This window comes from Symphalangus syndactylus, chromosome 18 (assembly GCF_028878055.3).
Source record: "Symphalangus syndactylus isolate Jambi chromosome 18, NHGRI_mSymSyn1-v2.1_pri, whole genome shotgun sequence".
Classification (NCBI taxonomy): domain Eukaryota; kingdom Metazoa; phylum Chordata; class Mammalia; order Primates; family Hylobatidae; genus Symphalangus; species Symphalangus syndactylus.
The window spans coordinates 49,440,356-49,467,177 of NC_072440.2; the positions used below are offsets into that span (position 1 = coordinate 49,440,356).

The following is a 26,822-nucleotide window of genomic DNA, read 5'->3' on the forward strand; positions in this document are numbered from 1 at the left end:
ATTACTGTTGATGTTTATATATATACTGTTGGTGTATATATTAATTGCTATATTACATTTATTAATTGCTATATTACTGTTGGCTTTTGTTATGATAGAACATTTTACAATCTCATGAAATATTATTGTCCCGCCTTACAAATAAGGAAACTGATGTCTAATACAAAGATACTTTGATTTTCAAATGCAAGGTATAGAATCAAGGCAGTTAAACAATTTGAGTTTTGCTCAAAGAGAGAGTTTTGCTTCAAGAGAAACTGGCCAAGAGAAATTAGATAATTTGCCTGGTCTTGGTGAAAGATAATAAAGGCCAGTAATAGGAGGGTTGGATAAAACTGGGCAAATTTGTTTGACATTTTAGCGGTAGAATCAACTAAATACTACTGCATGTGATTCAGTGTTATAGGTCAGTGCAAGGAAACATTAATAGCTCGCTCTCGGATATTTTGAGTTTGAAGTTCCCATGGGATATCCAGATTTAGACACTCCGTAGACCCCTGGAGCTATAAAATAAAAAAAAGACTTCAGTGGAGGTTCTAATTTTGCAAGTAAAGAGCATTAGAGTTAATAGTTGAATCCAACAAAGGAGTGCCAAATTGAGAAGTAAAGAGACCAGAGAACAAAATCCTAATGGGCACCAACATTTAAAAGGTAGTTGGAATAATTTGGTGTGGCTAGCAAAATGTTTAAAATATACTAGGATAGTGAAATAGAGCACAGTAAAAGGAACTGCAAGGAATAAGGTAGCCTCTGGCAATATATGTATTCTAGAGACATCAAATGTTATTTTTCTTTTTGAGCATTAAATTCAATTCAGCAATTTTGCAATTATACAAGTAGTTATTTCAAGCATGTGCTCACAAAGCACTTTGCATGAGCTGTACTTCACTATCTGCAAACCTTGCATCTGGTCCTTGCTTATGGAAGCATTTTGAAAAGTTTCAAATGTAATTAAAAGTGATAGAATTTTTTTTTTTTTTTCCTGAGACAGGGCCCTGCTTTATCACCTTGCCTGGAGTGCAGTGATGCCACCTTAGCTGACTGCAGCCTCAACTCTCAGGCTCAAGAGATCCTCCCACCTCTGCCTACGACTAGATGGGACCACAGGCATGCACTACCAAGCCTGGCTAATTTTTTCTTTCTTTCTTTTTTTTTTTTTTTTTTTTTTTTTTTTTGAGATGAGGTCTCACCATGTTGCCCAGGCTGGTCTAGAACGCCTGTGCTCAAGCAATCCCACACACCTCAGCCTCCCAAATTACTGGGATTACAGGCATGAACCATTGCACCTGACCACTTTATTTGAGTTGTATTATTTTTCTTTCTACATTTTGGCTCTGCATTCTACATTTAATCATACTATACCATTATTGAGAATGAGAAGAGCTTGAGAAATTTGTTTATATGATGCACTACCGTCTTCCAAACACAACTCCTTCTCTTCCCTTAAGAGTAATTACCACTATTCTGATTTTTATGCAGTCACTTTCTTGCTTTTCTATATTGTTTTATTACCCAGGTATGCATCCCTAAATATTACAGTTCAGTTTTGCTTTTCTTTTAAAGGTATTTTTTGAGTATCTTATAATCTTCAGGTGCCCCAAACATAGCACCTGACCTCCAATACAGAGACATCTCTCTCCCTTTTAAAATTTATCTATTGAAAAAACCAGGCCAGGTGCGGTGGCTCATGCCTGTAATCTCAGCACCTTGGGAGGCCAAGGCAGGCAGATCACCTGAGGTCAGGAGTTTGAGACTAGCCTGGCAAACATGGTGAAACCCCATCTCTGCTAAAAATACAAAAAAAAGTTAGCCAGGCATGGTGGCATGCGCCTGTGGTCCCAGCTACTTGGGGGGGCTGAGGCAGGAGAATCGCTTGACTCTGGGGGGCGGAGGTTGCAGTGAGCTGAGACAGCACCATTGCACTCCAGCCTGGGCAACGAGAATGGAACTCCATCTCAAAAAAAAAAAAAAAAGACAGAAAAAGAAAAAAACAGATCATTTATTATGTAGAATTTTCCCAGAATCTGGATTTTGTTGATTACTTTCGTGAAATGTAGGTTAATGTGTTCTTCCATAATCCATATTTCCTGTAAACTGGGAATTGGATCAAGAGACTTAACCAGTTTCAAGAACCTCCTCCAGCACCTTTTTTGACAAGACTATATCCTAGGTAGTGGGGTATTCTTCCTCAAGAGAGACATAATTCTGTTTTTGAAATTATTGCAGCAGCTGATGCAAAGTGCCTAGATCCATGATTCGCTAGGGGTTGCAGCATCATTATGGTCTATTTGTATGATTTCTTTTTTATTCATTTGCTGGAATTTTTCTATAAAGAGAACGTTTAACTTCTCTACTGTTTGGTTAGCCAGTGATACAGTTAGTGTAGGACAAACAAGTTACATGCTTAATATTTTTTCTTTATTTGCCACTGTTCAAAATTAAAGTTAGCTTTTTTGTGTTTTCCCTAAGTGTGTGTGTGTGTGTGTGTGCATGCGCACGCACGTGTGTGTGTATGTATGTATTGTTGGATAGGTAGTGGTTGGGAACCTGAGGGTTAAACTGAAGAAACAAAAGACAAGTAGAGGCTCTTACTGCTCTTGCTCTAGTGCACCCTTTTTTTTTTACACCAGTATCCCAGAAATCTGGGTTTCTGGGATACTGGTAAAAAAAAAAAAAAGCTTGTACTTACCTGCTGGGTCAGAGGTCCTGAAATCTCAGGCTTTGGAAATCGGGTTGGAGTGGAAGGGTGGAGAGTCCTAACCATTCCATATTCCTTGCCAAACTGTCAGGGAGGAACTTTTTCTCTGTAATTCTGTACAGTTTCAGGCTCAGTGAATTAAACTGACAAAAGATAGATTAGCAAAACAAAAAGTGTATTTAATCACATATGGACAAAATTTACAAAAACATGTAGCTCAAAGGGGCAGTTAAAAGTGGGGGCTTATATACGATCTTAGTAGGGTAAGGAGAGGAGGAGAGAAAGGCCGCTTATGGAAAAACGAAATGAGTTTTAGGAAAGATAAATGAGCCTTTTAGATAACAGGTGGAAGATACAGTTTTGTGACAGTGTCTGTTTAGGTGTGGTGTGAAGATTTCTCTTGTTCAGTGATAAGAGTCTATTCTCCCTATTGCTCCTAGGGAGGGGATTTATGACAATGGAGGTTTTTTGGAGTTCCTTTGAAAGGCTCTGCTTTTAGTCAGAGTAGCTTTTTAGGAACTCAAATGCCTTCTGCTCAAAATAATCTGTACGTTATCTTGGCATATTCTGGACCCCTTCAGTGTGTGTGTGTGTGTGTGTGTGTGTGTCTGTGTGTGTCTGTGTGTGTGTGTGTGTGTTGTTTTCAAGATAAACACCTCAACTTCCCTAAAGCTTCTCTAAGGGTTAGCTCCTTCTCTTCCCACCTGTAGATGGGAAGAGAAATTGAGAACCTTTCAGACTACTTTTTAGGTACAAGTTTAAAAAATTTGCTAAGAAGGAAGGTCTAATGTTAAGCGTTCGTATGATAATCAATCAATCCAAAATAAATATCTATTTTGAAAGTCAAAAAGAAGGATAAACACCTCATGAATTCATACTGATATTGAAATTCAGTTAAAATTCAGAACTACTGGATGCTTATTTAAATTCTCTGTCCTGTACCTATGTCTATATCCAGTCCCTACAGGTTCTGAAGAAGACTAGGAATGGTTAGAATATAATATATCACTCAAATCCACGTTACAGACAAAACATTCTCATAACAACTACCAACAACGTGATTACTCAAAATTACTGAAACAGGCATTCCATTCTCACCCATGAGTGTGTGTTTGTATTTATAGTTGTGCTGTTTTTACACTGTCAGAGCATATGGCACGTTATAGGGTACTCTCTACCCTATATTCTGTTTAGTACAGAGCTTAAGGAGGTAACTATCACAGCTTTAGGTTTTTTTTTAATTGTGTTAATGTTGGATCAAAACTTTTCTCTAGGTGTGCATATAAAAGGGAATAAGAAAGGGAACCAACTATGTTGATAGAGGAATAAGTCTTCAAATGAATGTTACATTAAGAAATTGTCTGGAATTGTGATAATGTTTCCAATTCATTTTTATAATCCAGAATATCGCCTCCTTCCTTCCTTCCAAAAGAAAGGCAAAATCTAACAAAATGGAAAAAAGTATTTAGGCTAATAAGGTAGCAACCTAGTTAATTTTTTCTCTCCAACAGTATTTTAGGGCTTTCTTATTTTACATGAGACGATGCTGGAGTAGAAGGACACAGAACACTTTTTACACACATTTAACTTTTTTACTTTATCAAAGTAGAAATTACCATTTTGTTTTTGGCATTTTTAAGCACTCCAAAATGTTTACCAATGTACCCCTCCTTTTCAGACAGGACTTGGGATAAATGGACTTTCGCACATATTTAACTCTAGTAACAATATTTTACATATGTACACTTATTCCATATATATTCCTTAGTTATTTGATAGCATTTTCCACAGTGGAGTAATAAATTCTGTTCATTAGGTTCATTTACAATGAACTACCAGTTAATCTTGGAAAATTTTAGTTTCAGAACTTCTGTTAAATTATATTAAGAATGTTTCTTTTTTGGAGGTAACTGTTTGAAATTATTTATGACTACTTAAAATGAATCTGACCAGTGCTTCCTTGTATATGTAATATTGGAGTTAGCCCCTGAAATTTGCTTTAAGTGTTTCAGTGTTGAATCTGTTTCTAAATATTCATTATTACATGGTGCACAAGTGACACTCCGTATATTCCACACAGACTTTTACCTTTCTGTATTATTAAGAAAATAATGCATTAATCTGATTTTTCAGTAATTAGTAATTTTAGGTTGAAGATTATCCAAAAGAAACAAGCTTATCACAAGGGGCCATCATCAATATGATCCAAATCTGGTTCAAACATTCAAAACTTCAAAGATAATTCATCTTTCGCTAATGCTTGTGGTTCTATTGTTCCCTTGAAAAAAAATAAAAACAGTTGCCTTCTAATAAACATTGTTGAGTTAAAAAAAAAAAAAGAAATTGTCAATAAAACACTACTGTTAACAATATAAAATGTTTTATATATTAGATTCCTCTGAATATAACTTTCACATTTTGTCCTCTTTTGTGCCAACAGAACATTCTAGTATGCTAGTAGAAAAAAATATCACTTTGGAAAGGCCTTCTAATGTAAATCTCACATGCCAGTTCACAGCATCTGGGAATTTGAATGCAGTAAATGTGACTTGGAAAAAAGATGGTGAACAACTTGAGAATAATTATCTTGTCAGTGCGACAGGAAGCACCTTGTATACCCAATACAGGTGAGTATACAAATTTTAACCTACCTTGCTCACCAAAAGTAGCTTGATTCTAAATATTCTTGCTGACTGAGCATTCTTTCCTCTGCAGCCACTTGAATGTTATGCTAATATTCTAATTTGCATATTTACAGAATTATTTCTCTTTTTTAATTTTGATTAATGGCTAAGTCTTTTCATTTTCATTAAGAAGGTTTTGAGAACTAAGCCTATATTAATAACTTGAATTATCTTTAGGTTCACCATCATTAATAGCAAACAAATGGGAAGTTATTCTTGTTTCTTTCGAGAGGAAAAGGAACAAAGGGGAACATTTAATTTCAAAGGTCAGTATTAATAACTTGAGGAATAGTTAATAACTTCAGCATTATGTTCTTAGATTTCTCAATCCTGTAATTTTTAAATTATTTTTACAATAATAAACCTAATGTAGCTGAAAGAAAGTCATATGCTTTCCAGAGCCACAAGGGGCAGCCTTGAAAATTGTCTTGTATCCCCCAAGTCCAATTCCTTCCTGCTTCTATTCGTCAATTTAAAACACAGGTTTTAGTTCAAAAGGCCAGCCTACCACATTATTAGTGAATTATATCAGTCGCCTGAATTTCTTTATTTATCCCTTTAAATTCATAGCTTTTATAATTGTCCTCCACATCTCTAAGTTATTGTGGTCCCAGCCTCTGAGAGTGTGGGTTGATGTTCTATATCAATAGCTCCAGGACATGGGATTTTAGGATCCATAAAACTTAAAAATAATATGGAGATGCACAAAGGGTTGCCTACTTTTTATCTTACCAAGTAAGGAGGTTTAAAGATATATACAAGCCCCAGAATATCATCCACATTTCTTTTCCTTGGAAACAAACGAATTAAAATATTTTACTATTACCATCATTAAACCAAAACTCAGGAAGGTCTCAATCTCATAATAAAGACTAGTTATTTGAATTAGATAATTATCATTATGAAAAACCCAGTATTTTGTGGTGATTAGTGAACCATAATATCGTGCTGGTATTTGGGAAATGCAATCTGTTGCCATATTAACTACGTTGGACTCTGCTTTGCACTAATTTCCCAGGAAACATGAAAATTTTAACTTTTCCTAAAACTCCTAAAGCCCGACTGTCTGCCGTGACAGAATGTGGATGCTATTCTCAAGGCTCCATCAATAGCAGAATGGCTTGCTTCACCATTGCCATGATCTAGTGGTTCACTCTTTTGTCCCTCATTGCATCCCTTCTGCACTCACAGAGTCATTTTATTTTTATGGCTTTGTAATTGTTCCAATGTGGTGAATATAATAAATTCTTGTATTTATATGTCTTGGTCTCTCCAAAAGCAGAAACTAGTATCATTCTTTGATTATTTTAGTCGTGTATATTCTTTCTTAACTTTTTTCCCTCCATTTGCCTTTAACTTAGTGAAGGACTAGATAACACCATATACGTTTCCTTTCAGTTTCCTTTTCCTTACGCATTTCATTTTTCCCTCTCCTGCCTCATCTGCCCTTCCCCTCCTCTTTCCTTAATCTCTCTTTTCCTTTCCCTTTTTCTGTCCTTTCTTCCCTCCCACCTTTTGAGTTCGTTTTCTTCCTTCCCTTCCTTCCTCCTTCCTTCCTTTTTTCCTCCCTTTCTCTTTCTTTTTCTTCCCAATGAGCAAAATGTAATACTAAACACACAAAATTTCAGCGAACATGCTTTATTGAGTTTTTAAAAAAATATGTAAAGAAGGCCTACAAATTCTGAGGAAATGCTCACAGAATCTTGTGACTTAAAGTGCTCCCAAGATACTCAACTTTAAACACTTTTCATTTTTTTTCTAAGACATTGTGCTCTGGAAATATATACTAGTCATACCTGCTTTCAATATTGAAGATAACACATTTTTCTCATTAGTTTTGATAATTACTTAAATTATTATGTGGAAGTGATCATTCTTGTGTCTAATGTGAAGATTAACAAGCATTTTGCTTTTCAACATACCAATACATTGAATTGCAAGTATTCACACGGAAGGCCTCTTGATTCTTCAACTGTTTTGACATAACTAAGCTGATTTTGGCTGGTGTCAGCAGCGCTGACCCAAGGCCTAGGATTTAAATCAAGGCTTTAAGGAAAGCAAAGAATCACTGAACATTTACTTTTTTTTTTTTCTAGTTGTCTTGAAGCAGTTTAGGTTAGCTAATTTGTTTTTAATGCCCCTTTAACATTAACATAACTTTTAAGTATGTATTATATCTTGAAGATATTTATAAAATTAATAAGTTGGGTCCTTTCAAATCTTCCTTCGTAAAATAAAAATTCTCTATAATTCTTCTAAATTGAATATTGCTTAGAGAAATAATTTTACTTGAGTAGTATTTAAAGACATCTGTACATTATTGATATTATAGTTATTTAATAGGTCTGAAAGCCTTATAAAATGGTGTGTATTTTTATAAATGTCCTATTATATTATTTCTCCATATGGTTTACTTAATGGTTTTTCCTAAGAACAATAATTATCTTTTCTTAGAAGACTTACAACTGCATGTAGATGAAAAGCCTGTTTTATTCTCTATTTTAAATTGAGCCAAAGATAAATTTTTCTGCCATTGACTACATGAGCCACCTATAGTGCATGAGCCTGAGTCTTCAGAACAATTCATCAGCAAAGTCCCTGCTGCTGTCTTTATGGGTGCTTGTTGATTTACTACTACAAGGTTGTCAAAGTCCCTCAAGATTACTGATTGGTTCAACGCACAAAAACCTGCTGACTTTATGTGTTTCACTGTTGATGCCAGGACAGAGGAGACAGCAAAAGTGTACACTGGAAATTTGTGACTGCTAATATGTTGCTGATTACTTGCCACCCAAGAAAGAGAAAGATGAGTGATGGTCTACAGTGTTTCTCAGTAGTGGATCCAATATTCTGAGTGGTTGCTGAAAGCTTCCATAATATTTATCAATGTTAAAATCTCTTAGTAGAAAGTATGCAGAAATTTAATTGGTAAAGAGCAAGAACTTTTTGGAAGTCATGATGAGATTTTGATAGTACCAAATGTAGTGAAGCCTGTCATAGGTCAACTATCTGTCTTCCCCTGGAAGTATCTAAAAATATAAAGTATGGAAAGGTAGCATAATAGAATCACCTGGGACTTCAGCCCTGGATCCCAGTGTTGAAGTATAGTTAGCATTCTTTTACTACATGGAGTAATCTTTTTTCCTAATTTGGTGATACCTAAAAGTCTTTGAACCAATATGACATTTAGGCCAATTTGTTCTAGTTCATGAATACACAAATATAGTCTCCAATTTTACAACTCCAGAGAGCTGTTACTTTTACTGGGTATATCCAAACCCCATCTTCCTAGAAACTAGCCTGAATCAGCAATTTCACCTCCTTCAAACCTGGTTTATTCCAACCCTAGCACTCTAATGCATCCTACTTTATGCAAAGTCTTAAGAGGTCAACAGGGCACATTAGAATACTGTCTCACTGTCCTTATATTAATAAATATTTCCAAATATAAGCTGTGGCCCTGAACCCCAGAATAGTTCAAACAGATGTCATGTTGCCTGAACATAGTGCATTTTATAATTTAAATCCACACTGCTGTTATTAGCCATATATAGCAGAACAAAAGCATGGTTTATGGTATTTTAGTCATTAGTCTAGGGGATAATCAAGAAAACTGAAGAGATGGCAAGAAAACAGAATTTTGGTTTCAGCTTTTCCATGTTGTCACTCAGTCATTGTCAGCTACCTGCAATTTACAGCCTGATTTTAATATTTAGTTGGGATGGTTTAATAACATAGTCATATGTTCCTCATCAAAGCTCATAGAATACTCAACTTTCTTGAAAAGCCCCTTGCAGTTTCCAGTATGCTTCCCAAGCAGGTGGCTCTTCGAGGAATACTGAAAAGCAGTGTATATTCTGCCAGGTTTTTCCCCAAGAATTACCTTTCTTCCACATTTTATTCTTAGCCTGTGGGTAAATTTTGGTATTTTGAACCTATTTCAACACATATTTTCCTGCTAAAGCATGACTCAATTGCCAGAAAGAAACATGTAGAGATTGAGAAATAGGATATCTGAGAGATAAACAACCTGGGAAAGCGGAAACTGTGTCCTTAACTACTTAGTGTCTAATGCAAAGCCTGCACTCCGAAACAGTGTTTGTTTTAAGGTAAGCCTAACAGGGCTGTAGAGGTCATTGCCCTAGTAATGCACTAATGCATCTTGTGCCTCTTCAGATGGAACTCAGGAAGTGTGGCTGCTTTTCCTCTCAGGTTGTAGGGAACCTTGTGGCTTCAGCAAAGAATCCCTATTTTAGCCAAGCTCCAATCTCTGCTTATCTGCAGGTCTTTAGTTGACATTATTTCACACATTCTTTCCCTACTGGCAAACTAAACATATAAATGAAAAAAGTAAACACACAAACACACGCATGTGCACACACACAGACACACAAAACCAAAAGAAGCAAAAAACCTGGTAAAATTGAGAAAAGTAAAAGAAAAAAATTAACAAAATAGTCTTAGTTGATGAGTCTACATCTTCAATGCAAGTGTCCCTTCTATAATACATCCTTCAAGGTCAATCAGAAGGAAGTGATGCACCATGTAGGCTTTTCATTGTACTGTTCATGCTGTTATCTTTTAATATTCTTTACCAAGTTATTTACACCCTTAAAACTTATTTTTTTTCTAAATTCAGTGCTCATTTGTATTCTGTTTCTAATGGAATCTACTTTAAATTTCCTTGACTAGGAAATTTATCATAATGGATATTAGTATATATATATTTTTTATAAAACCACATGAAAGCATTTTTAAATCTTATTTTCTTTCTTAACGCTGTTCTCTTTCTGTTAATTTTCCTTTGTTCCTTGTTCCCACCTTCTCTAACTCTTTGCTGGCTTTTCATAAATTAGTGTCAACTAAAGATTTCCTATCCTGGAAATTTTATCTTCTCACTCAAATGCTACCTGAGGTTAAAACTTTGAAGAAAATAATTACTCTAAGGTAGCTTAGTAGGTGGGAAGAAGGAACAGGGGTTTGAAAACATGAAGCCTCTTTCTTACCCAAAACATGTAACTTATCCAAAAAGGAACAATACTTTTGTTGTTAGTCTCAATAATAGAAGACCTTCCATTTCTATACATTGGAGACAATTATATTGAATCTATCTACTATTATTATTACTACTAACTACTATAAATTAGTTTCATTTATATATAACTGAAAGTATGTAAAATAATGTAATGAAAAATGAAAGGAGACCACATCTGCACATTTAATACATTTCCTTTACCTAAACTCTTTCAGTAACATACATTTCTCTATTTTATTCTCAGTCCCTGAACTTCATGGGAAAAACAAGCCATTGATCTCTTACGTAGGGGATTCTGCTGTCTTGACATGTAAATGTCAAAATTGTTTTCCTTTAAATTGGACCTGGTACAGTAGTAATGGGAGTGTAAAGGTAAGATAGTTCCTTGATTTGAAGAAAACAACAACAACAAAAAACATTTATTTAAGAAATAACAAGATTGTAACAGACTCAGCATTCCTAGAATGATTTGTACTTTTGTTATCTTGTTATTTAGCTTATGTTCATAAAGAAAGAGCAGTGACAAACGGAGTTGTCATTTGATGGTTTTTGGCATGTTTACATTATACATATGAAGGTACTCTTAACGTTTCATTAGCTGGCAGTTTGTTTTTTAGGTTTAACAATTTAATTACATTCTTTGAAAAGAAATTACATTTTGTGTATAGTTGCCTAGTTTAGAAATAACCCCATTAGAAAATATTCTTTTTAAAAATCATTCCATGAAAGTAACTAGAAAAAATGCTAGACAGCTTTTTGGGCTTCTGTCTCCTGAAACATCTGTGATAGAATGCAAAATAATGGCACTATTTGAGAAAATAATGAAAACTTTGTAACTTAATCTTACATGTTAGATTCTTTTTTTTTTTTTACTTTATTTTATTTTATTTTATTTTTTTATTATACTTTAGGTTTTAGGGTACATGTGCACAATGTGCAGGTTTGTTACATATGTATCCATGTGCCATGTTGTTTTGCTGCACCCATTAACTCGTCATTTAGCATTAGGTATATCTCCTAATGCTGTCCCTCCCCCCTACCCCCACCCCACAACAGTCCCCAGAGTGTGATGTTCCCCTTCCTGTGTCCATGAGTTCTCATTGTTCAATTCCCACCTATGAGTGAGAACATGCGGTGTTTGGTTTTTTGTCCCTGCGATAGTTTACTGAGAATGCTGTTTTCCAATTTCATCCATGTCCCTACAAAGGACACGAACTCATCATTTTTTATGGCTGCATAGTATTCCATGGTGTATATGTGCCACATTTTCTTAATCCAGTCTATCGTTGTTGGACATTTGGGTTGGTTCCAACTCTTTGCTATTGTGAATAGTGCCGCAATAAACGTACGTGTGCATGTATCTTTATAGCAGCATGATTTATAGTCCTTTGGGTATATACCCAGTAATGGGATGGCTGGGTCAAATGGTATTTCTAGTTCTAGATCCCTGAGGAATCGCCACACTGACTTCCACAATGGTTGAACTAGTTTACAGTCCCACCAACAGTGTAAAAGTGTTCCTATTTCTCCACATCCTCTCCAGCACCTGTTGTTTCCTGATTTTTTAATGATGGCCATTCTAACTGGTGTGAGATGGTATCTCACTGTGGTTTTGATTTGCATTTCTCTGATGGCCAGTGATGATGAGCATTTCTTCATGTGTTTCTTGGCTGCATAAATGTCTTCTTTTGAGAAGTGTCTGTTCATGTCCTTTGCTGTGATGGGGTTGTTTGTTTTTTTCTTGTAAATATGTTTGAGTTCATTGTAGATTCTGGATATTAGCCCTTTGTCAGATGAGTAGGTTGCAAAAATTTTCTCCCATTCTGTAGGTTGCCTGTTCACTCTGATGGTAGTTTCTTTTGCCGTGCAGAAGCTCCTTAGTTTAATTAGATCCCATTTGTCAATTTTGGCTTTTGTTGCCATTGCTTTTGGTGTTTTAGACATGAAGTCCTTGCCCACGCCTATGTCCTGAATGGTATTGCCTAGGTTCTCTTGTAGGATTTTAATGGTTTTAGGTCTAACATTTAAGTCTTTAATCCATCTTGAATTAATTTTTGTATAAGGTGTAAGGAAGGGATCCAGTTTCAGCTTTCTACATATGGCTAGCCAGTTTTCCCAGCACCATTTATTAAATAGGGAATCCTTTCCCCATTTCTTGTTTTTGTCAGGTTTGTCAAAGATCAGATAGTTGTAGATATGCGGCATCATTTCTGAGGGCTCTGTTCTGTTCCATTGATCTATGTCTCTGTTGTGGTACCAGTACCATGCTGTTTTGGTTACTGTAGCCTTGTAGTATAGTTTAAAGTCAGGTAGCGTGATGCCTCCAGCTTTGTTCTTTTGGCTTAGGATTGACTTGGCGATGCGGGCTCCTTTTTGGTTCCATATGAACTTTAAAGTAGTTTTTTCCAATTCTGTGAAGAAAGTCATTGGTAGCTTGATGGGGATGGCATTGAATCTGTAAATTACCTTGGGCAGTATGGCCATTTTCACGATATTGATTCTTCCAACCCATGAGCATGGAATGTTCTTCCATTTGTTTGTATGCTCTTTGATTTCATTGAGCAGTGGTTTGTAGTTCTCCTTGAAGAGGTCCTTCACATCCCTTGTAAGTTGGATTCCTAGGTATTTTATTCTCTTTGAAGCAATTGTGAATGGGAGTTCACTCATGATTTGGCTCTCTGTTTGTCTGTTATTGGTGTACAAGAATGCTTGTGATTTTTGTACATTGATTTTGTATCCTGAGACTTTGCCGAAGTTGCTAATCAGCTTAAGGAGATTTTGGGCTGAGACAATGGGGTTTTCTAGATATACAATCATTACATGTTAGATTCTATCAGTGTCATTGGCCTTTTCAAGCTACCTGAGAGAAGCCAAATACTTTTAATTCCTTTTTTACTAAGAGAAATCACTGTTGAAAGAGCTGATATTAGGAAAAGCATGAGTATTTTATAAATAATTCCTGGTTTCCTTTCTTCTCCCCAAATAGCCTCTAATGGCAGGAAAATTCAGGACATTGTCCTTTAGGAGACACCCTTCCTTTGCTCTGGCACTAATAAGCATTACAATTAAAGTCCTGTTAAAGGCAAGCTATAATTGTAGAATGAACATGTGAGACAGTGTAGATGTTACAATGAAATATTAAATTTCTTCTTAGACAAAATTGGTGTTATTATAGACTATTGACGGATGACAGATGATTCAGAAGGGAGTGTGAATTATTCTGTGCTAACAGGTTTAGTTTTTCAATGAAATAGCTCCAACCAAATCCCATAGATGCAGACTAAAGCCATTCCTACTCCTGCTTGTCTTCTGATGGATGATGAGGAAAGGCAATCATTGTGTATATGTAATTTTTTTTTAAAAAGTGTAATTTTATAAAAACAAATGTCAGCTGTGGTATTTGAAATACACAGCTTTATTTATTGATGTGTATGTGGTACAACAATACCTGAAAAACATTAGCCTTCCTCTAATTATATCAGATGTTGAAAAAGCACATACTGGTGCTTTTGTCCATTGCCATACTAGTCATTATCCTCTTAATTTGACTCTAAGCATGAGTCTTATTAGGGTGTGAGAAAAGTTTGGGGAATAGGACACAGGTCAAAACTTGAGCACAAATGCCTTTTCAAAATGTAGAGCAACCATGTGCATCAGAATCAGCTGGGTACTTATTAAAAATATGGTACTTTGATTGATTAGCTCTGACCAATCAGTACCACACATTCCAGGCAGTGTTGTGCACATGGTGCCAGGTTACTGGAATTTTTTTTTTGCGCGAATAATATACTCACAGATAGTTCTTCCTTGGATAAGCTCTGAGAATATTTGTATGCAGATTAGCATTTATTGAACAGTGCGGTTGAGTGATGGAGCAGGAAAATCATCAAATGGCTTGGGAATAAAATTTAATTTAAATAGATTAAATAAAACAGCCCCAAATAGCTTAGTATGGCACCTTGTGAGGCTGTGGAAAGCCCAGCAAATCTTAGAAGCCAGCTTATCTGAGAGAGAAAGAAATTCAGATATGAAAAGACAGAAGGTGTGCAGTTCACTTCAGATCCCAGGCTAACAGAGGGTCCCCTCCATTCTATCTACATCAGCTCCAAAGGCCTGAAAGTTTCATCTTCATTTGTGCCTGGGGAAATCACATTGTCCGAATGAGCGATTTTCCTTTATAGAAATGATCAGAAATGGTAGCTTCTGGGGTGGTGGTAGTTTGAATGTGCGCCTGTGCTTGTGAAGGAAAAAGTACTTTTAACTAAAGCACTAGGCAAGGTTAGGAATGTGAGACTCAGATGATTGGGATTTTTCTGTTTTTAATTCTTCTATAATATTTAGCCATGTTGACCTATTTGCTTCTTTGTAGTTTGAAACATTCGGTGCTAAATCCTTACAGCAATGTATACATTTTTTCTCTGTTTGCTCCCTGGGAGATCAAACTCTGAGAAGACTTAAGCCTGTTATAGATAACCTCTCACAAATTGTAACATGCCTTTCTCTAGTAAGCAATGTTGTTGGCATTATCTTACAGCTTTCACTGAAAAACTATATCATGTATCTTTTATGTACTATGATAGGAATGGATTTTAATGTCTCCTCATGTTAGGTTCCTGTTGGTGTTCAAATGAATAAATATGTCATCAATGGAACATATGCTAACGAAACAAAGCTGAAGATAACAGAACTTTTGGAGGAAGATGGGGGATCTTACTGGTGCCGTGCGCTGTTTCAATTAGGCGAGAGTGAAGAACACGTTGAGCTTGTGGTGCTGAGCTATTTGGTACCCCTCAAACCATTTCTTGCAATAGTGGCTGAGGTGGTTCTTTTAGTGGCCACCATTCTGCTTTGTGAAAAGTACACACAAAAGAAAAAGAAGCACTCAGGTGGGATTTCTTTTTTTTGTTTTTTTTAGAAAGTATTATCAGTTAATTATACGTATCATTTACTTATGATATGGATTATGATTTGATACATTGCAATGACTTTAGGATTTTTGGGGAAAATCTTCATTTTCTTATTTGGAGCAGTATTTAGGTTTATAACAATGGTGACAGTGAGCTGGAAACATATATCCATGGTCTTCCTGTTTCAATTCCTGAAAAAACTTAGTATTAAAAATGCCTTTGTTCTTTCTCTTTCCCCCCTACCCCCCCTTTTTTTTTTGGTGCTACTGGTACCTAAGTACAAATTAGGTGATATGTATTCTGGCACTGGAATATTAGAAAAATCTATGATAGCTTAATATAAAAAGTCTCAAACAATTTTTCTTTCACTTAGATTATCATTTTAAAAAATATTTTATTAACCAGAGTTCTTATTAAAGAGAGACTGTCCTGTCATTTCCTATTTTTGCGGCCTGTGCCTGATGGGTTACAGGTTGATAAAGCAGTAATCCTCGAGAAAATTGACCTTACATCCTATATTCTTTCCGATTTTATACTACATTTTTAATGATTTAAATAATGACAAACTAAGCAGTCATGTTTTTGAAAATACCAGACTACTATGTTTGATCAGAAATGCAGATAAGGTCTGTAGTGCAGATAAAGGAGGTGTAGGTGTTTAAGGTAGCATGTCTCTCCTTCATTCCAAACAGGAGAAACAGCATAGTACTTTCTTACTTAGGAAGGAGGTTTAATTGAGCATATATGTTCCATAAAAATGACAAACCAACTTCATAGTCAAATTCTTCTTTTGTTACACAGATGAGGGGAAAGAATTTGAGCAGATTGAACAGCTGTAAGTATTATTTTTTACAGATTAATTTTCACTTGAGTAAAATACAGGGAATTATAAAATTGAATGAAATGTTTGCAGTTAGGGGGAAAAAGGCAGAGGAGTATTTTCTGTATATGTCCACGTGGTGGTGGAAAGTGGCATTCCACGTCTGCCTGCCTGCGTGAGAATTCTTCTTCATCACTTACTACCTGCACTTCTCTGTACTGAGCTTTCTTCTCTACAAAATGGATTTAATAATAGTACTCACCATATGAGGTTGTTGGATGGAATGAATATTCTATATGTGTAAATGCATAGCATAGGTTATGGTGCACAGAAGGTGTGCAGTAACCATCAGGAAGTATTTAATATTATTTTTTTAAAGCAATAGTTCTCAAGCCTGCCAATTTTTGATCACTTAAGAGTCTCTTTAAAAATACAGTTGCTCAGACCTTGCTGAATATCCTGGATCAGAACCTCTTGGGTTGGGGCTATGGCATCTGTATTTCTTGAAAACATCTACAAATGGTTTTGATCCTCTGTCTGTTGAAAATCACTGGCCTAGAATTCTATTAGTTATTATTATTCAGAGAACACAAATTGTGCCACAGGTTCCTTACACAGCCTTTGTTTAGAGTTAAGCATAAGGAGGTCTGGAAATAAAATCACCAGGGATATAATTTAGTTTGGCAAAGATGGGAGTTCCAAATGCCTCCAAGCCAGAGAACTGAGTACAGAGGCCAGTGACAGAGATGTCTAAGACTGGGATTAAAGCCTGAGCAATAGAGCCAAGGGCTGGGGGCCAGGAAAACGAGGCTAAAGTTGCTGCAAGAAACCTGAGAAGTGGAAGGCCTGAGCAAGTATAACTAACATAAAATGGCACTTAGAGTTTATCAGCCAACAGGAGCTCTGTGGAGTGAGTGTTATAGGCACGGATAGCAGGAGTGGAGCAGACAGTTGTCATTTAGATATTTGTTGACATTATTCAAATAATCATGTTCACTCCGTTCACATAGGCTGGTAAAATAAACCAATATGATATGAGCTTCCAAGTTAAGGGCACAAAATAACTACATCAGAAATCCTATAACACCAGATAGGGAAAAGCAATGTTGTCTTAGAATCATAGACTCCCATAATTGGAAGAGAATTGTATCACTCCCAAGAGAATCCCTTCTCTTTCTGGAGAACATAGATATCTTATTTATGTTGATTTGAACTTTTAATCTTTCCTATTTCCACGTATTGGCCTTTTTTTTTTGTTCTTAGCATCATATAACAAACGTGACAGTCATTGACATATTTGAAAACAGAACCTTGCTCGGATTCCTCTGTTCTCTGAGCTCTGCCTCCCACTGTCTCTAACCATTCTTCTGAGCTCACATTTGGAAGTTGCATTCTGATTTAAAACACACTCTGAAAGAATGGTGCCAGAACAGTGTGGAATGGACCATCACTTCTGAACAATGTAAAATGCATTCAATATATAGTGTAAAAGATGAATTACTTTTCTGAAATTGGATTAATGTACATCATTTTGCTTATCTTGTACAGCACCCTAAGGATCACTGAAGGTGTTTAGCTTTTCTTTAAGTTATTTCACTATCTTTAGATTGTATACAAATATCAAGGGCACTTGAACTCATTCAGGACAATGAGCTTTTTGGTGCCCCTCAAACCATTTCTTGCAGTAGTTGCTGAGGTGTTTTCTTAGTGGCCATTATTCTGCTTTTGAAGAGTACACACAAAAGAAAAAGAAGCACTCAGGTGGGATTTCTTTTTTTTAGAAAATATTAATTATCAGTTAATTATAAGTAACACTGTCTTATGATATGCATTATGATTTGATAATTGAAGCCTGCCCCCAAGACCTTGAAGGGCAAGGTATTCATTATGCATACTGGTTATTTAGTTTTCGTCAATCTTTATAATCTGAGGCTCACATTTGTAGTCCTGCTCTGATAAACTTTGGGTGGAAAAAGAACCATTTTTAACCTCTATTTCAGTGTAATAAGCATACAAATGTATAGCACCAATATCACACATGTTGGCTGACCTCCTAATTGGCTATTACCTTGCATGTTTCCAAAACAACACATAAGTTATGGTCTTTACGCCCAAGTCCTCACTCATGCTTGGGGAGAAGCAATTCTCCCTGTGCATAAAATCAACAAGCCTTTGTCACTATCATTTGTGGTAACAGCTCCTCTTCAAGCAATGCCATAAAATAAACTCAACATTGTAAGTAAAACATTTTTAGGAAGAAAGAATTCTGTCTGTATTGACAGTTTGAATTTTAACCTGATAGCCGTATCAGTGATGTACTCACTTAATTTTATATAATATAAGCATTTAGTAATTTTCTTTTTTGTTTTCTGTACAGGAAATCAGATGATAGCAATGGTATAGAAAATAATGTCCCCAGGCATAGAAAAAATGTAAGTTATTTCTGAATGATGTTCCAAATAAAAGGTAAAATTCAATATACATAGGCTATTAATCAGTTACTTTTTTTTAGTTCCGTAAAAGATCTGGTCATTTATGATGTACTCAAATATGCTTGCTTACACTATTATAGGGGAAAATATACAGTATAGTTATAGAAAAATAAATACTTTCCTTTTCCACCAGAGGACACATAGCAACCAATCTAGAAGTAAATCTTTTGCACTGGCTACATATTTTATTTTATCACCATGGACTAGTTTCTTTTACAATTTTTCATGTAGCTTTATTTGTTTTCCTCTAAAATTTTCTGGATTTTCTGTTATTTTAGTTTCATATATTCCCATATATTTGGGGTGTAAACTTATGCATATAAGCTAACTTTCTTTGCTGATTAGATTCAAAATTTTTAGTTCATCAACATTAGAGTAGGAGCTCTGTTTTGGCAGTAGATTGGATGCCTCACTTCCCAGTATTTTTTGCTTTGCTAAAGTGATAGTAAGTTACTATAAAATAACCAGAACATACTAATTATATTTGATTATGCTTTATTTAACTCAGGAGTCTCTGGGCCAGTGAATACAAAACATCATGTCGAGAATCATTGGAAGATGTACAGAGTTCGTATTTCAGCTTTGTTTATCCTTCCTATGAAGAGGCTCTGAGTTTGTAGTTTCAAAAGGATGAAAAGCTTGTGCAACATGCTCAGCAGGACCTTCATCAATGATATAGGCTGTCTCAGGTCTAAAGGTATATTTTCATTCTGTAATTATGTTACATAAAAGCAATGTAAATCAGAATAAATATGTTAGACCAGAATAAAATTAATTACATTCTGGTCTTCAAAGGACACACAGAACAGGTATCAGCAGAATCACTTAATACTTCATAGAACAAAGATCACTCAAAACCTGTTTATAACCAAAGAATTCATGAGAAAGAAAGCCTTTGCCATTTGTCTTAGTTATGTTTTTTAAAAAATCATGCTTAGTATCTATGGAAGTATATGTAACAATTTTTATGTAAAGGTCATCTTTCTGTGATAGTGAAAAAATATGTCTTTACTAAGTTGAAATGAATACTTTCTGCCTTTGCTAATGATAGTTATTCTACAATCTCCACAAGAAAAATATACCTTTTATCCGGAAATATTGGTTTAAGGCAAATAAATAAAACTGTGCTTGCTCTAAAGCTCTGCACTACAAAAGCAAATTTTCCAGTCTTTATTCCACTCATAACCACTGCTTTCCCCACCAGGCTAAAGTGCTTCTTAGTCTTTAAGTAGGGTTTTGAACTTCATAAGGTAAACCATTGTTTATGTTTTAGGGTGCAGGTCCATATAGCCGTAATACTTAAAACACTGCTACACTGATGCTTTTGTGGCTCATGGTTTCCTGGTGTCTTTGATTTAACACCTGGCTTCCTGGTATCTATGGCTGGTTAAATATCTAAACCTGCATTATTAGTGCTTTACAATAATAATTCCCTTGACTGAAGTCCAGAAGTACTAAAGCACTTCTTTTTTATTGCTGTGAATGCCTTAGACTTATCTTCAAAAACAGGATACTTCGTTTCTATTGCATATATAACTGAAATATTTTATAAACTCACTGTAATCAAATCTTATAAAATCTGAATCGACATGAAAAGCTGTTAATGCTTGAATGAAATACTAAAATCATGCCACAGGATACTAGATAACATAAATGACCATGATGTGTCCTTGGAGCTGGTGGGTGCAGTGTCCCACTGCTCACAGGGCAACAACTTTAAGAACAGAAGCAAAGAGTGGTGGTGTGGAACCCAAGATTCTTAGCAACTAGGGGATTTAAAGGTTGGGGAGGAGGAATTCAATGATTTGAAAAGAAATACTTTATAAAAATTTGCTCCATGTATTCGCTAAGAAAAATATAATAAAATTTTGGTAGTGAAAATTGTATCACTAATGTTTACCAATATTATTAGTATGAATAATACACATAAGGTAGTGACTTGGAAGCTGCTCAATACTTTGTTCTATAACAAAATGCAATATTTTGTTGTAAAGCATCTTAACTACATATATAAGTTTGCTGAACTTGAATACATCCCAGTAATGGCAAACTTTATTTTATTCTTGGTTTTCATTTTATTCTGGTCTCAGGGCCATACATTTATTTTAGTTTAATTCATTATTATTTTGACGACATTACTTGGGTGATATCTATATAATGGTCGATAGCCAATCAGTTAGCTTAATTAATCTAAACTATTTGAATTCAGGGAAATATTAGTCAAGTCTGCTGTTTGACTAAATACAATTCAAAGCAGTATATTTGTGACTGGGAATATAGAACACAAGGAAACAAATGTGTAGCCCATCTGCAGTATGCATTCTTCATTTTACCACCACTAACCATTGAGGCTGATACAATTTTCAAGCAAGAAGCATTGCTTCCCAAAGGTAAAATAATCAGAAATATTTCTATAGTAAATTGAATTTTTAATTGGCAATACTGTTTATTTTTTTCTAGCAAAGACAATTTATCTCAGTAACCTTAACTAGGAAAAGTACTCAAAAATTAAAGTTGATTTTTGGCTTTTTGTAGTCTCTCTAGAGGACTTATAGAAAATTACCACTGTTGGATTTTAATCTGCTTCCTTAACCAATCTTACAGAGATGATAAATGGATTAATACTGACCAACTATAAATTGACTGCAAATAATAAGCCTCATAAAAGCTGAAGTAGGAAAACTACTCCAAGTTTATATATTAGGCACCTTGGGGAATTCTCTTAGTCTTTCCAGCTAACAAGCATTTTCAGCATAATAAGTAGATTTAATGATGGCATAAAATTCCCAGATACTTTCATATAGATTTTTTGCCAAAGTGTAAATCTTCTCCTTTTGCAGTCTTTTTGTTACTATCCCAACATCTAGCTGCTCAGGCCCCGATCTAGAACTCATTCTGATATTTTCTTCTGTATTAATTAATACTTATGGGTCATGAATCCCTGCTCCTTTGACCTTTTTAATAGCTCATGAATCCACCCCATTGCCTCCCCAACTCTGCCCACACCCGCTGCAACAGCTAATGCCTTGATTTTCCTACCTCAGTCTCGTTTTCTATTAATCCCTCTTTTGCATGGCTGCCTGAGTCCACTTTCTCAAACACAAACCTCACTATGCAACTTTGGAATCTCTGTAGGCTCACCTTTGCCATTTCTTAATATTGCATTCTCCAAATTGCTAATCTCTGTCCAGTCTCTTGAACTAGACTTGGCACATGGAGATTCTGCTCAGAAAGTGCTCTTCACGCTTCTACCTGCTTGACTAACCCCAGATTATCTTTCAAGACTTTGATCTTGTGTCTTAGAGAAGCCCCCATACCTGGTAGAGCATGTACCATCTTACATGCTTAAATAACTCCACATTTATTTGTGTTTATTACTCTGTGTTATAAGTATACATTTGTTGGTCTCTCACTTGGATTATTTTCTTTCTTTGTCCTGTAACTACCACTGAAAGGGTGCAATACAGCTGTCTTGAAATGTGTATTGAATGGATGAATGTATAAATAAAAATTAAATTTTGTAAATTTCTACTTATTCTTAGAAAAACAATCTAAATTGTGACAAATCAGAATTGAAAAAAATATTCTAATAAAACAAACTTTTATAACTTCAGTATTTGCTTCTTTTACTTTGAAAAACACATAGAATAGTATAAAGGTCCAGTCATATTTTTGGTAATAATGAATTAGTGTCTTGTGAGCAAAACGAGTTCTAATTCCTAAACTATTACACAGATTATGTTGCTTTCAACTTATTTAAATTCCCGTTGTTCTTCATAAACGTTTCATGGACAGTACAAATGCAAACCTTATTTTTATCCTTTATTCTAATAAGATAATGCATAGATTTTAAATGTCAATAATTTTAGGCCAGGTGTGGTGGCTCACACCTATAATCTCAGAACTTTGGGAGGCCAAGGAGGATGGATCACATGAGGATAGGAACTTGAGACCAGCCTGGGCAACATAGTAAGACCCTGTCTCTACAAAAAATAAAAAAGAAATTTGCCAGGCATGGTACTTGCCTGTAGTTCTAGCTACTTGGGTGGCTGAGGCGGGAGGATTACTTGAGCCCAGGAGTTTGATGCTGCACTGAGCTATGATTGCCACTGCACTTTAGCCCGGGAGACAGAGGAAGACCCTGTATCTGTTACCCCCGAAATTTAGTGATTATATTTCTTTACATCATACTGTAGAGAGTTGATGTTTGTGTTCACTCCACTAACCTCATTCCACTTTCACCTGCCAGTATACTTCAGAATATCTCAGATCCAATTCAAAATTTAATCTTAAAAGGTATAATTATTTTTACAGTTTCATAGTTTAGTTTTGATCACTGAAAGCATTTCTTTCATTTTGTCTAATCGAACAAATCTATGCAAAGAATTGGGGACTTACTCCTCATTAGTATTGTTCATCTGTAGGTGGAAATAAGTTCAAGTATGTGTTGCAGTATTAATTAAAGGCAAAGTGACCTACTTGTACTATATTCTGAATAAATACTGAATGAATGAAAAATAGAAGAATGACTCAATTGTTTTAGAACCTTAAGTTATACAGATTTATGTAATGTCTATTTTGATTTTTATTAATTAACCATGAATTTATCCTACTCTAGTATTGAGAAAAAGAAAATGGAACTATGGGCCCTTCTTTCATATGATACTTAGGCATATATCTGCACTGTATCCAGAAGGTCAGTTACATGCCCTGTTTACCAATTGAATTCTGCTTCACTAAGGATAATAAGTGGAATTGAGTGCATGGCATATGATGGGCACTGTGCAAAAGACTTTGACATGTTTTGTTCATTTAATCCACACAATGGTCCTATGCTATAAAAACAGTTAATATCTACTTTTTTATAGATGAGGAAACTCCAGCTTAGATTAGGTAAGCTGCCTAACGTCACTGTGCCTGTAAGTGTTTAGAGCTGAGATTCACATTCACTGAGTCCTCTTGAAGAGCCTAGGATTAACCACCACGTTGAACAGCTTTGGCCTGCAAATTACATGCTTCTTAGAAAATGAGGCCATTATCTATAATCTGTATTTTTTAACAACAATTTTATTCCTTTCAACTGGTCAGTTATATCATAAATTCCATGGAATTTTTATGGAACCCATGCTTTGCCACTCTTGTATCCCTATAGTGGTGCTGGGGAATCAAGACACATTTATTTGCCATAGCACTCTTTCTTTCTTTTTTTTTTGTAATTTTACTTATACATTGGGAGGGTGGCCATAAAATTTATCATCCAACCACTGAAAGTGAAAGAAGGTGCTATTTATGATTTCCACAGGACAACAGGCAGAAAATACTCTCTGGTCGTACATTTAGCCTGCAGAGAGAATTTAAGTACATTGTGGATAGTCTGCCATAGACACAGCAGTAGCGTCTGCAACAAGTAAATGAGAAACAAAAATCAACTTTCAGGGAAATAGCCATTTTAAGTAAATGTCAGGTGAGTCTCAATATAAACTGCCTATAATGAGACAGTTTAGTAAGCTTAAAGTTTTATTAATTTCCAAAAGCCTCTAATAGGTTGAGATTTATTGGCATTCAAAAGTATGATTCACAAATTGTAAGAGAAGCTGGCAAAGAAAGTCATGTTTTTGCTGTCCTATAGAATGCACTGGAGAACTCTTTGGACTTGCATATCTTCTGATTCATGTCATAATAATAATGTCTGTGTGATTCTCAGTGAATCATGAATGTGTGATTGTGCTTTTACAATAAAATTTGCTTATGAAGTCTGAAAATAATTCATGAATAACATTGTCAAAATTACTTTTAATCACAAGATTAACCTGCAACAACTATGTATATTTATGTGTTGGCTTATTATGTTAAAAAACTTTGTTTATAAAAACTGATTTTGCTATTTAATTTTTAATTTACTTTAGAAAATAATGTAGCACAATGTTATATTTATTACATATGTAGCTTAATACTATTTAATGCTGCAAAATCATAGCACATGTTTATAACTAGCATTTTGTTAACTGTCTTTGTACTTTTAAAGAAAGAAATATGATCATAATCTTTAGTTTTATTTAAATCAAGGATCATGGATTTTGACATACTTTCTAATAATTATAATGTTCTCCTTTGTAAGCATATGTGCCTAAATTCTCATTGAGGGCTTTCTGTACTGTGTAAATAGCACAGAAAATGTCTGTATAGGAATGTTTAAAAAACATTTTCTGTTGCATGTAACTCAAAAGATACATCTAATATGCAATTAAATTGAACAAAATAGTACTTTGTGAATTAAAAATTTAAGTATTGAAAAACATTGTCATGCTTTTTATTTTTAGTAGTGGTTTAAAAGAGAATATAAAGGCACTAAACAGAAAACACTAGTTTTTTTTTTTCTTTTTGTGTACTCACAAGTAATTTAAATCATGTTGAACAATATGTCCTTCTCAAGCCCAGTGAAAAAGTGCACCTAGAGCTGGGACCCTAGTTTAACACTTCAAACCAGAAGTCTTTCAGAAAGGAATTTTCAAAATGTCCCAAAATATATTTGAACAATTTAAAAGGCAGTAATGAACTTCATAAAAATAGATATTTTAAGTCAAAATGATGCAGAGAACAAATTTTCTTGTTCTGGGTAAATTTTTTTCATTATATTTTAAGTTCTGGGGTACATGTGCAGAACGTGCAGGTTTGTTACATAGGTATACACATGCCATGGTGGTTTGCCGCACGCATCAACCTATCATATACGTTGGGTATTTCTCCTAATGCTATCCGTCCCCTAGCTCCCACCCCACAACAGGCCCCGGTGTGTGATATTCCCCTCCCTGTGTCCATATGTTCTCATTCTTCAATTACCACATGAGTGACAACATGCTGGTGTTTGGTTTTCTGTTTTTGTGATAGTTGGCTGAGAATGATGGTTTCCAGTGTCATCCACGTCCCTGCAAAGGATATAAACTCATCCATTTTTATGGCTGTATAGTATTCTACGGTGTATATGTGCCACATTTTCTTTATCCAGTCTATCATTGATGGGCATTTGGGTTGGTTCCAAGTCTTTGTTATTCTGAACAGTGCCACAGTAAACATACGTGTGTGTGTGTCCTTATAGTAGAATGATTTATAATCCTTTGGGTATATACCCAGTAATGGGATTGCTGGGTCAAATGGTATTTCTAGTTCTAGATCCTTGAGGAATCGCCACACTGTCTTCCACAACTAATTTACACTCCCCCAACAGTGTAAAAGCATTCCTGTTTCTCCGCATCCTCTGCAGAATCTGTTGTTTCCTGACTTTTTAATGATCGCCATTCTAACTGGCGTGAGGTGGTATCTCATTGTGGTTTTGATTTGCATTTCTCTGATGACCAGTGATGACGAGCATCTTATTAATGTGTCTGTTGGCTGCATAAATGTCTTCTTTTGAGAAGTATCTGTTCATATGCTTGGCTGACTTTTTGATAGGGTTGTTTTTTTCTTGTAAATTTGTTGAAATTCTTTGTGGAATCTGGATATTAGCCCTTTGCCAGATAGATAGATTGCAAAAATTTTCTCCCGTTCTGTAGGTTGCCTGTTCACTCTGATGATAGTTTCTTTTGCTGTGCAGAGGCTCTTTAGTTTAATTAGATCCCATTTGTCAATTTTGGCTTTTGTTGCCGTTGCTTTTGGTGTTTTAGTCATGAAATCTTTGCCCATGCCTATGTCCTGAAAGGTATTGCCTAGGTTTTCTTCTAGGGCTTTTATGGTTTTAGGTCTAACATATGTCTTTAATCCATTTTGAATTAATTTTTGTGTAAGATGTAAGGAAGGGATCCAGTTTCAGCTTTCTACACATGGCTAGACAGTTTTCCCAACACCATTTATTAAATAGGGAATCCTTTCCGCAGTGCTTGTTTTTGTCAGGTTTGTCAAAGATCAGATGATTGTAGATACGTGGCGTTATTTCTGAGGCCTCTGTTCTGTTCCATTGGTCTATATCTCTGTTTCGGTACCAGTACCATGCTGTTTTGGTTACTGTAGCCTTGTAGTATAGTTTGAAGTCAAGTAGCATGATGCCTCCAGCTTTGTTCTTTTTGCTTAGGATTGGCTTGGCTATGTGGGCTCTTTTTTGTTTCCATATGAAATTTAAAGTAGTTTTTTCCAATTCTGTGAGAAAGTCAATAGTAGCTTGATAGGGACAGCATTGAATCTCTCAATTACCT

General features: G+C 35.3%; 1 protein-coding gene across 2 annotated transcripts in view; it reads left to right on the forward strand.

The window, feature by feature from the left end:
• Positions 1-22,249, forward strand: part of EMB (embigin) — a 48,852-nt gene extending 26,603 nt beyond the window's left edge. For both annotated transcript variants that reach the window (XM_055252421.2, XM_063622657.1), the window contains 7 exons: positions 5,139-5,325; positions 5,560-5,648; positions 10,662-10,789; positions 15,027-15,303; positions 16,126-16,159; positions 18,522-18,576; positions 19,145-22,249. In XM_055252421.2, coding sequence (XP_055108396.1) covers positions 5,139-5,325; positions 5,560-5,648; positions 10,662-10,789; positions 15,027-15,303; positions 16,126-16,159; positions 18,522-18,576; positions 19,145-19,162 — 788 coding nt within the window. In that variant the 3' untranslated portion in view covers positions 19,163-22,249. The remainder of the gene's footprint in view (positions 1-5,138; positions 5,326-5,559; positions 5,649-10,661; positions 10,790-15,026; positions 15,304-16,125; positions 16,160-18,521; positions 18,577-19,144) is intronic.
• The last annotated feature ends 4,573 nt before the right edge of the window (positions 22,250-26,822 follow it).